Source organism: Rousettus aegyptiacus, unplaced genomic scaffold (genome assembly GCF_014176215.1).
Source record: "Rousettus aegyptiacus isolate mRouAeg1 unplaced genomic scaffold, mRouAeg1.p scaffold_m13_p_3, whole genome shotgun sequence".
NCBI lineage: Eukaryota > Metazoa > Chordata > Mammalia > Chiroptera > Pteropodidae > Rousettus > Rousettus aegyptiacus.
Genome location: NW_023416306.1, coordinates 81,424,013 through 81,438,032, shown reverse-complemented (window position 1 = coordinate 81,438,032; position 14,020 = coordinate 81,424,013). Strand labels below are relative to the sequence as shown.

The 14,020-nt window shown below is 38.1% G+C and overlaps 1 protein-coding gene across 1 annotated transcript in view; it reads right to left on the bottom strand.

The window, feature by feature from the left end:
* The window catches only part of PTPN9 (protein tyrosine phosphatase non-receptor type 9), a 66,736-nt gene that overhangs the window by 31,409 nt on the left and 21,307 nt on the right, over positions 1 to 14,020 (bottom strand). The window contains exons 2-4 of the mRNA XM_016144108.2: positions 5,101 to 5,244; positions 2,894 to 2,983; positions 2,118 to 2,242 (exon numbers count right to left, since the gene is read on the bottom strand). Of these exons, the coding sequence (XP_015999594.1) occupies positions 2,118 to 2,242; positions 2,894 to 2,983; positions 5,101 to 5,244 (359 nt within the window). The remainder of the gene's footprint in view (positions 1 to 2,117; positions 2,243 to 2,893; positions 2,984 to 5,100; positions 5,245 to 14,020) is intronic.

Below are 14,020 nucleotides of genomic sequence, written 5' to 3'. Positions count from 1 at the left end.
AACATCGTGTTTAACGATGCAGGTTCTATATTCTTGAAAATTGCTCATCCTGTAAAAGCATATGAAATAAACACAAATGCAACAGGATTTTTACTTTTCTGGGTATAGAATATAAGGTTTATAATAATAGCTAATTCCCTACTAATAATTTCCCCCTCCTGAATTTGATTCCTGAGCTGGATGCTCTGGAATACTTTGTGGGAACTCAAGATTAAAACACAGTCCCTGACATTTATTTCAAAATAATCAAGGGTAGAAGGTAGGTGAGGGGCTATTAATAAAAAAAAAAGACTGGTTACAGATCGCTTTGAAGAAGATGGATGATGAGTATGTGGAAGTTTATTATACCATATCCTCTCCACCTAGGGAGTTTTGGGAATTTTCCATTAATTAATGTTAAAAAAGAAGGTCCCCTGCCCTTATGAAGTTAATGACCTAGTGGCAGATAACAAAAACAACAGTATAAGATATATATTATCATAATGCTGTGTATAATTAAAAACAAAATGATCAGTATGGGTAATAACAGCTATTAAAGTCAGACTAAAAAGAGTTTTATTTATGACAGGTTGGAGTGGTAAGAGAGCCAGTTATAGAAGCTGAGCCTTAAAAATTGCAAGATTTAGTAAAGAGAGGGCTTTCCTTTTCTCTTGGCTTAAGGTAACATGGGAAAACAAGAATTTCTATTCACTACTGAGAATATTTTGCTTGGAGAAAAAGCATTCACATTTATCTTATATGCACCCTCTGAATAATGAGGACTCACTGAGAGTTTTTGAGAAAAAAAAAATGGACATCATAAAAACAAAGTTTTAATTATGTTTATCTGTGTGGTGCTCCTGTGGGATCCAATACTCATACTGGAAAGAGCAAGCTTTAGCTACTGCCATGCCTATACGAGAGCTCTGACTGTCTAAGTTGCATAAGGAGGAAGGCCACTACTAAATTTCCTGGTAAAAGAACATTTCATTCATTCCCCTGAGCTAAAGTAGCATTTCAAAGGAACCTATATTCTGGAAATTATGCCCGAAGACCAATCACAGGAAATAAGAACTGAGACATTCCATACTTCTGATTGGGCAGTACTGGACTCTTAAGACCACTGGCTTCTTTCCTTAGTAACTTTTCTTTTTCAGACTAATGCTGAGTGTGGTTGATATATGTCTCCCACTGAGCATCAAAAGCAGAAGCCTAGTACTATGAAAGTAACATTAACAAGGCGGTAATGAGTAAATTAGACAGAGAGTCTCACCTCAGACAATCCTCTGGCTATTTCCGCCCCCTAAGTCCACAGTATGACTAAAGTTGTGTACAGCTGTCTATCATCACCTCAGGTCTTAGCCCTCGATATATCACTCCAGAGGACCAGTCAATGACACCCAGAGCAATAACAAATTGTAAATGGCAAGCACTAGGAAAAAAGTAAATGTGGCAGAAAGACAAAATAGTATGGTACAAAAAGCTCTGGCCAAGAGTGAAAAACCTAGGATCTTAGACTTAGTTGGGCCAGTATGTGATGACAGTAAGAGTAACATAATATCTTGGGGCTTCAGTTTGTCTGTAGAACACTAAAAATATCATTTACCTTAGAGAGGGAGAAATAGGACCTGAGCTAGTCCTTTTTATTTATGCAGCTATTGATAAAGATGATTTTGCTCAATTTTATACTTTTGGACAGTTCTCTCCTGTATGTTGATTCTTAAAATTCTCTGTACTAAAACGTATTATTCCTATTTTAAAAAGAAACTGGGGCCTCAGAGGGTTTTGAAAATCAACATTCAGGGAAGAATGAGCAAAAAGAACCCGCACAGGTCATCTCCCCATCACTGTCTTTCAGTTAAGTAATTCTGAATACACTGAGGTCTGCTATTTAATTGGCTTTATCATCTTCTATTATCCTGAAAATAGCCAAGTAGGTAAAGATACAGAACACTCACTATCTTGATAGCACCCGGAAACATGCCAAGCCCTTAAAGACATGGAATATTTTCTATACATAGCACTGCCCATGGCACATCCAAGGAGCATAGTAAAGGCCCTGCTATCTTTAATCAAATCGAGGACTGTCACTTTCCCATCTGGATGTAGACCGGCTAGAAGATAAGCTCTATGCTCACCTATCCACAGCTCTGTCTAGTAAGTAAAACAGAGCCTGAAGTACCACATGTTGGACTGACTTGTGGGGATGATGCAATCTGGCAGTGAAGAGGGCGATGGAGGCTCCTGTGGGGTCTCGAACATTCTAGAGCAAATAAAATGAGAAACATTTAGAAATCAAATAGAAAATTCCAATCGTCACTAAGGCTTCTTATATCCTGGACACAGCTTTCATATAGAGAACAGATACTGGCAATACTTCTCTGACTTGCATCAATTACTCCAGAAAGGGAAGAAAGTTTAAACCATCCCATGGCTGATTCTCAGCATCCCCCTGGACCATTTTTCTGTGGCAGGAAAAAAAACACATTATCTTAATTCTTCAACTGCAGAGAAATTAAAGGATAGTCTACATTGGCTGATTAGATAGCTAATTTTCCAGGCAGAATGCCGAAAGAAATAAGCAGCAAGGGAAAACCACAGAATCTAGCCTTTGTATACTTACCTGAAAGGCTGGGGTCTCTAAGTAGAGAGGGTATGCATTCAATAAGGGAGGATGGGCCTCAACTAACTGTAATGGCCCAATGAAGAAACTTTTCTACTGTACAACTGATTCTAAAAAATTTCAATTATTACTAGAATAATTTTATGCTAAAATGCACAACTGCTTCACATCTGTTCCCAACTGTTAAGACTCTCTAGTTCAGGATAAGGTATCCAGCAACGAAATTCTAACAGGACAACAGCTACCAAAAGAAATAATGAGATACTACAAGAGGGGTCCATGAAGACTCACTAAGATGGTGAATTTTCCACTAAGGATCTCAGAACGGAGAGGTTCCTCATGAGGTTTCAGTTTCACAATGCCTTCCTTCCTTCGTGTTTCCTAAAAATAAAGCACACAACATGAATTAACATAAAAATACTGTATATCCAGGATAGCTTTAGGTAACCACCAAATTTCAGAGATAAGGGACTTTACAAGTCGACTGACTGAATCATAAGTTCCTTTGTAACCCCCCTTCTAGGCCGACTGAGTGTTATCAGAATTCCTGTCAGGATGCCACCTTAGGTAGCATATGTTGCTTTGAATTAGAATCTTAACCCCGAAGAACCACCAATAGGTATCATTAGCTTGCAGGATCGAAGTTCTTAAACATGCAACAGCACAGATAGATACTGTACTGGGATATTAAAATATGAATCCTGAAACTGTGTGAAAGCAGACATCCTCACACATCTTCTAAGCTTAGGCCTCTACTATCTTAAATAGGAGCCACCCCTCCCCTTGATATCCTCTCCAGCAACAGCTCCCATGACATCATTTTTCTCATCTCCATGGCCAGACTTTTTTTTCACCTTATATTTTAATTCTAAAAAATTTTCAAATATATCAAGATGATGATAGGCTAGTTCAGTAAACACTGTTAGATATATAATCTAGATATAATAATTGCTCACACTTTGGAATATTTCTTTACTCCCCCACCCCTTCCCTTTCCTCCCTCCTTCTATACTGAATCCATTTGAAAGTAAATTCACATGGCCAGCCTCTTTAAATTCACCCTCAGCTCCCACACGCTCAGGTCTACTGCAATCTCATTTCCTCTCAGTCTAACTTAAAGGACATCCCTGTCACTAAATCCAGTATCCAGTGAGCATTTTCAGTCCCCCTTTACATGACAAGGTTGACCATTCATCATCCCTTCTTTCTGAGACAATCTCTATCTTTGATAAAGAATACTCTCTTGGGTTTACTATTTCTTCAATTACTCCTTCTAAGTCTTTTTTTTGTGGGCTTTTAAAAATTCATTTACTCACTCAATTCATTCACTGACTCATTCATTCATTTTGCAAGTATTTGTAGAGCAACTATTATGTGGCAGGCACCAAGCTAAGTGCCAGCAAAATGTTGGTAAATAAAACATACCAGGTCTTTGTTTATAATCTTCACCAATCCATCCCTAAAATCAAATTCGAATGCTTTTAGTGACAAGGTAGCAAATGAAAGACAGTGTCAGCGCTGGGATCACAGGAGAGTATATGTACTGCCTAAAGCATTCAAATTCAACTTTTAAAACAATACTCAACCAAAGAAAGCAAAAAGTCTGAGGTGAGATTCTGCCTTACTTGTGTTCTTATTCCTCACACTCTCGCAGGATAACCCCACCCATTCTCATGGCTCCTATATTCACCTCTACTTTAGTCACTTCCAAAATCTCTACTTATAGCCCAGATTTATTTTCTGAGCCCCAGATTCATAGCCCAGCTGCTTAGAATACATGTCTATTTTGGATACCCCAATAGTACTTCAAACGTAATATGGCCAAACTAAACAGATAACTACACTCACATTAGCGTGTCCTATGCTAGTGAATGCCCCTACCATTCACTTTGCCACTCAAGGCAGAGACCCAGAACCTTTGGCTCTTCTTTCTTCACACACCAGTTTAAGCAACCCTGTCCTGGCAATTATACTTCTAGAATCTGCCCACTTTTTATCTCTCTCCCCTTGACACTATGCTTAAAGACACCACAATCATCTCTTTCCCAACAAGAGCCTTTTAATTGGCCTATCTCTACTAGAGCTCTTCTGATCCATTCTCTAAAGTACAGTGAGAAAAATCTATCCAGAATGCACATCTGATCAAGTCGTTCTGCTGTTTACACCTTCAATGAATTTCTCTGCCCTTAAGAAAAAGCAGATAGATACTCTCTTATCTGGCCTTGTTTACACCACTGCTGCTCAATTTCTTGCCATGCACCCACTCCCACTCAGCATTTCTCAATTTAGAAGTCATTTCCTTCAGGAAGGCTTCCTTGACCCTCCTAATTAAATGTGTTTCCACAGAATCCAATACTGCCCTATCATAACTTGAATATTGATCCACTTTTTGTATGGGAGTGGGGAGAACACTCAGAACCACTGTGTGTGTAGAGTATGGCAGAGAGAACATAGAGAGCCCAGCTGCCACAGGTATGGTCCGCCCCTGAACTACGTACCCTGTAGGAGTGGAACAACTCTATGGCGCGAAGCACATCAAACTTCCGGGCCATGAGGAACTTTACAGCCACATTCCAAGAGAGAGGAGAAACGTTGTACTGAACTGTCCACCTGTTGATCTCTTCGAGAAACTGCTTGGTGGCCTGTTTGACAAAGAAAGTAAGAATAATTAATAAGTAGAGAACATATTTACTGAAACAAAAAACAAACAAGAAAGAAAAAAATACCGCCCTTTCCCCCAAGCAAGTCTGAACCTGAAGTTTACAACATGGAGCAGGAAAAGGCAAAAGTTGGAAAGATGTCTGAAACCAGAAATAGTGAAAATTTCTACAACTCAGTGAGGCCAGATAAGGGAAGAGATGAAGGCTCGCAAATGCGATGCAAACTACTGGCCCCAAAGCAAAAAAACAAGTTTGTTTTTTTATTTTTGTCTTTAAGGTTAAAAAAAACAACAACAAAAACAAATGTAGACGGGCCCTCTGAAGGTTTATTACATGAGGTACAGTATAGTTACAGTAGTCTCGGCTGCTGCTGTGGTCCCACAAGCCAACTGGATACAGCAAAGCCATCAAAAAATGGTTTTGGCTTTGGAATGAGCAGTACTACTGAGAGTAGCAAAACTATTAGGAAGAATTTAACAAATCAAAATGGCAACTGTTTTGCGCTGACTGACCCCACAAGACTTCTTCATGCTTCACATGGAAGCCCAAAAACTGGACACTAGTGCCCAGAGAGTCATTAGTAGTCCCTCTGAATAGTGTTTTATGGAGGAATGGTGGTAACAAGGAGCCTAGTATTGGGGGAAGGGAGGGAAATTTTCATTTTCACTGTCTGATCCTGAGTTGCCGAGATGATGTTTGTTCCTCTCTCTTGACTAATCCAAGTTCTTTTATCCTCTTACCCTATTTCTCCTTACATTTATAACCAGTTTCCACTCTAGTAAAACTACCTTTCCATTTCTTAAGATTAGGATTTACATGGGGATTTTTTGCACACATATTCTAAATTGTTAAACATTTTCTGCATGGCTATTCAGTTCCTTCCATCCAGAAACCTATCTTGCAAGTTGGTCCAAAATATGAACAACTTGATGAGAATTCTAAAATTTAATTGATCAACCAATCAACCCATAGTTAAGATGTATTAAACTATTATGTATGTATTAACTATTTGTTAAAGCTCTGCTAAGAAGTATAAGGAATACAAAAATGAGGTTTTCTTCAAAAGGAGTAAGACCAACCTACTACGTGACCATGGACAAGGTAGCTCTCCTCTAAATTTCCTATTGAAAAACAAGGAGGAAAAAAGTAACAGCAAGTCTTGCCAACAAGTCCTAACTTGCAAATACAATCTACATTGCTACATATGTGTTTAAACAAGTAGCAAAGTAGAGTCCCATGAGAGTTAGCAATACCTCACAACAGAGTACCTGATTCATCCCCCAATTTCTAGGAAAGGAAAAAGGTGCTTTATAAACCAGAGTAAAATCTAGGGGCCTGAGGCCATATTTGAACTTTAGAACCTTCCAACTGAAGCAACATAACTTACAATATGGGAAAAGGAGAGAACCAACAAAACTAATCAGGCAAAGTGCATAAAAAGAGCCAAGAAATAAAGGCCATGAAGAAAAGCTTTTAGAAGATCACTTTGGCCCAGAACCAGCTGAAGTCAGACCAGAGAAATAAGCCCCAGAGAAGACAACAGGATAAACTTAGAATGCTCCACCAGAAAACAGTTTGAGTTGCTTCTGTTGGGTGAGTGGCCAGCATTGGAATGAGGAAAGACTGAAGGGGAAAAAAAAGTGGGTATAGAAAGATCCCAGAAACAAAACTTCAGCCAGTCAGAAAGCTCCCAGGAGATTTTGTAAAGGGTATTTGCTTTTTTAAATCATCTTTTAAATCCATCCCTCTCATGGGTGTTTCTGAAAGTGCTTGGAGAATAAACACCAGATTATTAGAAGAACATATTTTCCCATTTTTTTCTAACGAAAACAATAAACAGACAAACCAATATGCAGGCAGGAGGGGAAAATATAGTTAGACCAGGAGGTTAATATGAACTCATCATGTATCCAATTGTTATGATGATTTTTCATTTTTCATAAATAAGCCATGCCCCAATAAAGACATGTAGGTTTCACACACTTGCTTCAAAGTACATATTGTCTTCCTTCTTATTAAACTCAGTTCCTTCAAGGTTCTTAATGTCCTGTAGCTCCCAAGAGCTGTTGCCTTGAGCTGACCTCTGTCCCCTGCTGGTCAGGATGTTATTCTTGGCTTTAAGCAAGGGAACAATTCCTTCTGATTTGGCCTGACTAGGTCTTGCATGAAGACAGTCCAGTGTACTGTAAATAGTGATGTGATATTTACAGATACACACACACAAACATACACACACACATGACACCTGCTATGTTCAGCCTCTGATTCACCCTGCATATCTTCCTCTGGTGGAAGAGATGAACTTCTGAAAGAAGTCAGAAAGGATGGCCCTTCTCTAGACAGTTAATCAGATCTCTCCCTTTGTTTGAACATGGATTTGGCACAACCACTGAGTACGGACCAATTTGTGGTCCTGCTGGTTACCAGAAAAAAAGTCCCAGATATTATTTTAATGAACCACTCTTCAGAAGGCATAATCAAAATTCATGAAATCAATATTCAGTGTATTTCCTGGTGAAAGAAAGAATGAGCCAAAAGATGAGCCATAGCTTGCAAAATATTTCAACTCAAGGTCAATGGTTTGGACCTATTCAGGCTTCTGAGCAACCACAGTTGTTAACACTTCGAAGCAAAGGAGTGGTCATAATTCAAACAGCTTTGGTCTTCCTTTAGGAAAAGGTCTGAACTGATGTACAGAAAAACTAACATTACCACTTACAACCCTCCTCAACCAGCTTTTCAGGTACAGGTAAGATTGTTTCAGCATAGTCAAAAGCTTACTGTAATTAAATACTTCTCCCACAATCATGTTTAAATAGATAAAACAAGTTTCTAGACTATGAACATGATGAAAAAGATACTAGAGAATCTGCTATAAAATGGCTGAGAAATTTGTCAATTAAGTGGATTACATCCTGGACACCATCCACACTAGTGTTGAAATATGGGATAAGAGGGAATAAAACCAACAATTTAACAGTCTTCCTGTCACATCGAACTCCTAGGAGCAGCTACAATTTTTGTGATGAGCTTTAGGCAAGGGACTAGACACCCAAAAGGTCAAGAAAAATGTCCTGGCACACTCAGTTCCACAGTTAGTACCTTCAATCTTGTATTCTCAGTTCAACAGCTAGGACATTAAATCCTATATTCCAAGACAATGTGCAAGAAGAGTGAAAGAGCCAGACCCATAAAAAATCTGTTCTTAAAGTAAACTCCTAGGATATCAGCCACCTAACAACCAAGGAACAAGTCTAGTAGTCTAGTGGGTTTGGGAGTCAGAAAGAAACCATGCTCTCACTCAATGCTATGTGATACCTGGGCAAGTCATTTAACCTCTCTGAACCTCAATTTCCTCCTCTGAAAAGACTTGAAAGAGACAAAGGAGAGAAGAGCATCCACTACTGGCATGTGATAGGCAGTGTCTGAGTGGATGTTCATTTTTTCCTTTAATCTAGTCATTTCACACTGAAACTTCTTGTGATTGAGAGTTCAATATCAAGTGACCTCTGTTGTATATTGTTAGCCTATAGCAACTCAATCTCTTTAATATATTTAATCCAAAAGAATTTATTTAAATCAGAAATTTCAAATATGTGTTAAATTGCAAAACGACAGTCTCTAAGGGAACAGCTCCTCCTCATTCAGGACTCTGTGACAATATAGAAGCTGGCTCCAGAAATATTTATACCACTGCTCCCATCTCTAAATCCTTTTGTCCCTACTTTTAGACTACATTGGCAGCTCTGGGGATTAACACTGCCATCCCAAGCACAAGTCTTTTTCAACAACATCAAAATGACTGGAGACTATTTCTCATTATAAAAAACAACTTTGTGCAGGACAAACATCATGTAAAAAATGGAGTCAGTCACCCCGAACTGAAACTGAAAACCTAAATAAGGAAAGTTTAAAAAAAATTTTTTAATTAGCTTCAAGTATACAATACAATGGTTAGATCTATATAGTTCATAAAATGGTCCCTCCCCAATTGCTCCCTCCCTCCTCTGACCATCCACCTAGTCAATGTATTCATTCTAATTGCATTCCCTATGCTGTGCCTCCCATCCCCATGTCTATCCATCAGCTACTTCTTTGATTCTTCACTCCATTCTCCCAGCCCCCCAAACTTCCCTCCCCTCTGTCCATCACAAAATTGTCCACTATACTTGTGCGTCTGTTTTTGATCAGTTTGTACTTTTTATTCCTTAGATTCTGCATATAAATGAAATCATATAGTGTTTATCTTTCACTGTCTGATTTAAATACCTTCTAGGTCCAGCAAAGCAATATCTTTTTCTATGCCTTTCCTTTTCATATGTAGGGGTCTTGTTTTCTTATCCTTTCAGGCACTCTATCTTTTGGATGGAGCACTTAATTCCTTTCCATTTAAGGTACTTATCGATAGGAATGTAGTTGTTATCATTCTTTATTCCTGTTTTGGATATATGTTTTTTTCTTCTTAAAGAAGTCCCTCCAACATTTCCTGTAATACTGGCTTGGTGATGATAAATTCCTTTAGCTTTTTTTTTTGTCTGGGAAGCTCTTTACCTGTCCTTCAACTCTAAATGATGGCCTTGCTGGGTAAATTATTCTTGGTTCTAGATCCTGGGTCTTCATCCTGTTGATATTTTGTGCCAAGCCCTTCTGTCCTACATAGTTTCTTTTGAAAAATCAGCTGCCAGTCTTCTTGGTGTTCCCTTATAAGTAACCATCTGCTTTTCTCTTGCTGCTTTTAATATTCTTTGCATTTAACCTTTGGCATTTTAATTATGATGTGTCTTAGTGTGGGGCTCTTCAGTTCTCTGATTTTTGGAATTCTCTGAGCTTCCTGAGGTTTTACGTCCATTTCCTTCACCAGGTGAGAAAAGTTTTCTATCATTATCTTTTCAAACAGCTGTTCGACATCTTGATTTTCTTCAGTTATACTAATCAGACAGATATTTGGACCCTTAACAGTGTGCCATATGCTCCTTAAATTATTTTTATAGTCTTGGTATCTTATCTCTTGCCATTCTGATTGAGTGTCTTTGGCTTTCCCATCCTCTAGATAGGGCATTAGATCCTTTTCTTTATTCACATTGTTTATTCCTTTGTTTATTCCATTTAACATACTTCTCATCTCAAATAATGTGTTCTTCCTTTAAGACTGGTTGCTTTTTATATTTTCATTTCCATTTTTAATCTCTTTGTTGAAGTTCTCACTGAATTTAACCAAAAGTTAATTGAGCATCTTTACAATCAGTGTTTTGAACTCTACATCTGTTAGATCACTTCACTCCATTATATCTTGATCTCTATTCTGTTCTCTCATATGATTTCTGTTTCTTTGTCTTCTCATTTTGGCTGCATTTCCATGTCTGTTTCTCTGTACTAAGCAAAGCTCCCAAGTCTCCTGGTCTTATTAGTGTGGATTTGTAAAGTAGGTGTTCAGTGGCACAGTCCTGAGAGGGGTTCAGCCCAAGCCTCTACATCTCCAGGGCCACCTGTTAAGATTCAGCAAGCAATCCACAGATGCTGTGCTAACAGTTGCCTCAAAAGGCCACACCAGAAACCGAAACCAGCTGCCTTCAGTGTGAGTCTAGGCACTGCTCAGTAAAGAGAACCTGACTTGCTAAAGATAAACCAACCTGGATGTGGCTTGGGTGGGGCCACGAGTTGGGGGAGGTGGGGTTTCTGGGAGGAGTGACCTCTGTTATACAGTTTGATGACTTCACAGCAATGGAGGTGCTGTGTCCATGTACTAGGGGGAGGGTTTAACAGGGAACAATGGATACCACTGGCACTTTTGTACCCAGCAAGTCTCGCCTTGACCCTCAATCCAACAACATCTCCCTTTAAGTCCCTGGTGCCCCCTGTGAGCAGCCGAATCTTCACTGGTGCTCAGAGTGAGCAGGTCTGTCACTGTGAAAATCTGCTTGCTGACATGGCCCCTTTAAGAGGCTTCTGCTGCTGCTGCAGCTGCCGCAGCCTCAGTCTCACTCAGCTGCTAGAGACCAGGAAGCCTCATGTCCTCGCCCTGTCCTATCTTCTGCCATTGTAGAGTGCTTTCTTGGATTTCTCCCTAGTTGTATGGCTTGTTCATCAAGATCCCTGGCAATTTTTCCTTGCTGCTGCTCCTTGTTTCCATCACAACTTTGATTTGGTCGCCAGAGGGATGAACAGAGACTCTATCATCTATGCCATTTTGGTTCACAAGTCCCGGAAAGTTTTCAATTAGCAACAATCCGCCTTGGATAAACCTCATTGGCTATGATACTCTGATTCACTATAAAAACTTAGCATCTGGCTTTTACCAAATTTGGGGTTACCTCTGTATTTCAGTAAATATGCCATTTCTCCATTAATTTCATGGAGAAATGCATTAGTAAACTACCTTCCTCATATGCCTCTTTCCCATCTTTTCTTCATTGTGAATTGGTGCCTTTTTTACGTCTATTAATCCCTAAAGTTTAGTCCACCACATTAGGAAACGAAATCCAAACTAAGATACACTAGCTTGCTAAAATGCAGCAAGGTGAGGTTGGTTGAATTTTCAAACTAAAAACTACAATATTTCCATTAGCTCATCATTATTGTGCCAACTATGGAAACAAACCTAGTCCCGTTGAACTACTATTTACTGGTCTATCATGAGTATTTTCATTTTATCGTGAAAATTTTGCCTTTTCTTGAAATGTGATTTTAAAAGATCCAATGCTTTCTTAAATAGGGTTTTAAGAGAAATTTCTAATTTTATCATGTTATGAAACAATAAAGGGAATTTGTAAAAAGGAAAAGATCACCCATAATTCCCTCATCCTATGCAGCTGTTTTTATATTTTTAATAATTTAAAAATGAAAGTCAACAGGAAAATACTAATTATACAATTTTCTAAGTAGATATCTCCATAACTACCACCAAGAAAAAAAGAATCTTGGGAGGAGAGGAGACAGACTGTTCAAGTATGTATTGTTCTAGTTCAGAGAATCATTTCCTCTCTGGCAACCTTCCATGACTAGCAGCAGTAGTATTCCCCTTCAAGGCAAGAGAACAGCAGAGCTCTTTCAGGCATCTAGTCAAGCATTCACAACAAGTATCTGTTAAGGGCCTACTGGGTGCTTAAGCTTATAGTAGCTGCAAAAGAGACAATTTAGAGAGATAGAGACCCTATTCTAAGGCGTTTACAGTCATTTTAATAAGGAGACAGATGTATAAATAGGTCATCATCATGTAATTTGGTTAAGTTCTGGGGCAGATCTGTGAGCAGAATGCTATGGGATTTGAACTCTCTGGGAGAATAAAAAATAAAGTCTTTTTAGGGGAGTGTCTTGAAGGACCAGGAGGAATTTGCCAGCAAAAACTAGCATTCTAGCTAAAGAAAAGAAAATGCGTAAAGGCAGAGTCACAGGGATTATTGTGGACACAGTAGCTGGTGTGTCCAATATGACAAAGAATAGTAAAGGATGAGCTGACATGGAAGCTGAACTACACTTGGAAGGCCCTTATATACTGTGCTCCAGATTCCAGACATGACCCCATAGACATGAAGGAATCAACAGAGATCTTTAAGTAAAGGGACAAGAATGTAAGTTTGGTTCTCCTCTTCCACCTAAAAATGACTCTGTTAGCAGTAAAGAAGCCAGACTGGAAGGTAAAAAATCTAGCAGCAAGGATAGAAGTTCCATAAAGGTAGGGCTCATGTCTGTTTTATTCAACTAGTTCCTATCACTGTGCTTAGCACAAATAGATATCTCTTATAATATCTCCTAATAAATATGTGTGACGAGTGAATAATGAATAACAGAGCTCTGAAGTACATTAATTTAGAAGGCAGACAAAGGAGAAAGGACCAAAGATTTACTTTTAAGATTTACTTTTAGAAATACTAGTTACCACTGAGTATCAAAGAAATATAAATGAAAAAACAAGATTTGTCAAATATCCTCTACAAAAAAAAAATAATAATACCAACAGGCTCAGATGATTTTTATGCTATATTCTATTAAAACTTCATGGTACAGATAATGGTCATAATAAGAAAAAGCAGTATATTAGAGGAAATATACATTATAATTAAAGAAGACTTATTCCAGGAATGAAAAGACAGTTTACTATGAGAAGATCTATCGAAGCAATTTTCCATATTAACAGATACTAAGGGAGAAAAGGTATACATACATAACCTTTTCAACAGATGCTAAAAATGCATTGAATAAAATTGAACACCCATCATGATTTTTTTAAAAATTAGCAAACTAGAAACAGAAAGAACTACCTTAATTTGGTAAGGATTATCTAATAGAAACCTAAGCAAATCATACTAAATGGTAAAATATTAAAAGTACTTTTTTCTATTAAAGATGGGAAGGCCAAGAGGCCTTCCATTACCACTATGTAACATTATACTGAAGGTCATATAATGCAACAACAAAAAAGCCTAATACAGAAAGACAAGAATTTTAAAGAGAAAATCCAGATATAATCCTATGTATATACAGATTTTTTTTTTGTATACAACCCTTTGTGTGTGTGTATGTGGCATGCCAATTAATAGGAAGTGTATTATATGAATTTATTCATATATGCATGAAATACTTGTAGACTATATATGTGGGTATACGTGTATATGTATGTATATATATTAAATTATACTATAATTACTACTGCCACTAAAAACTTACTAAAAGTGAAAAGAAAGTCCCTCCAATGGGCAGCCCTCCAAATTTCTAACAAAAAAAAAAAGTTAGAAGTGAAAACCAAAATCTGTGCAGCCAT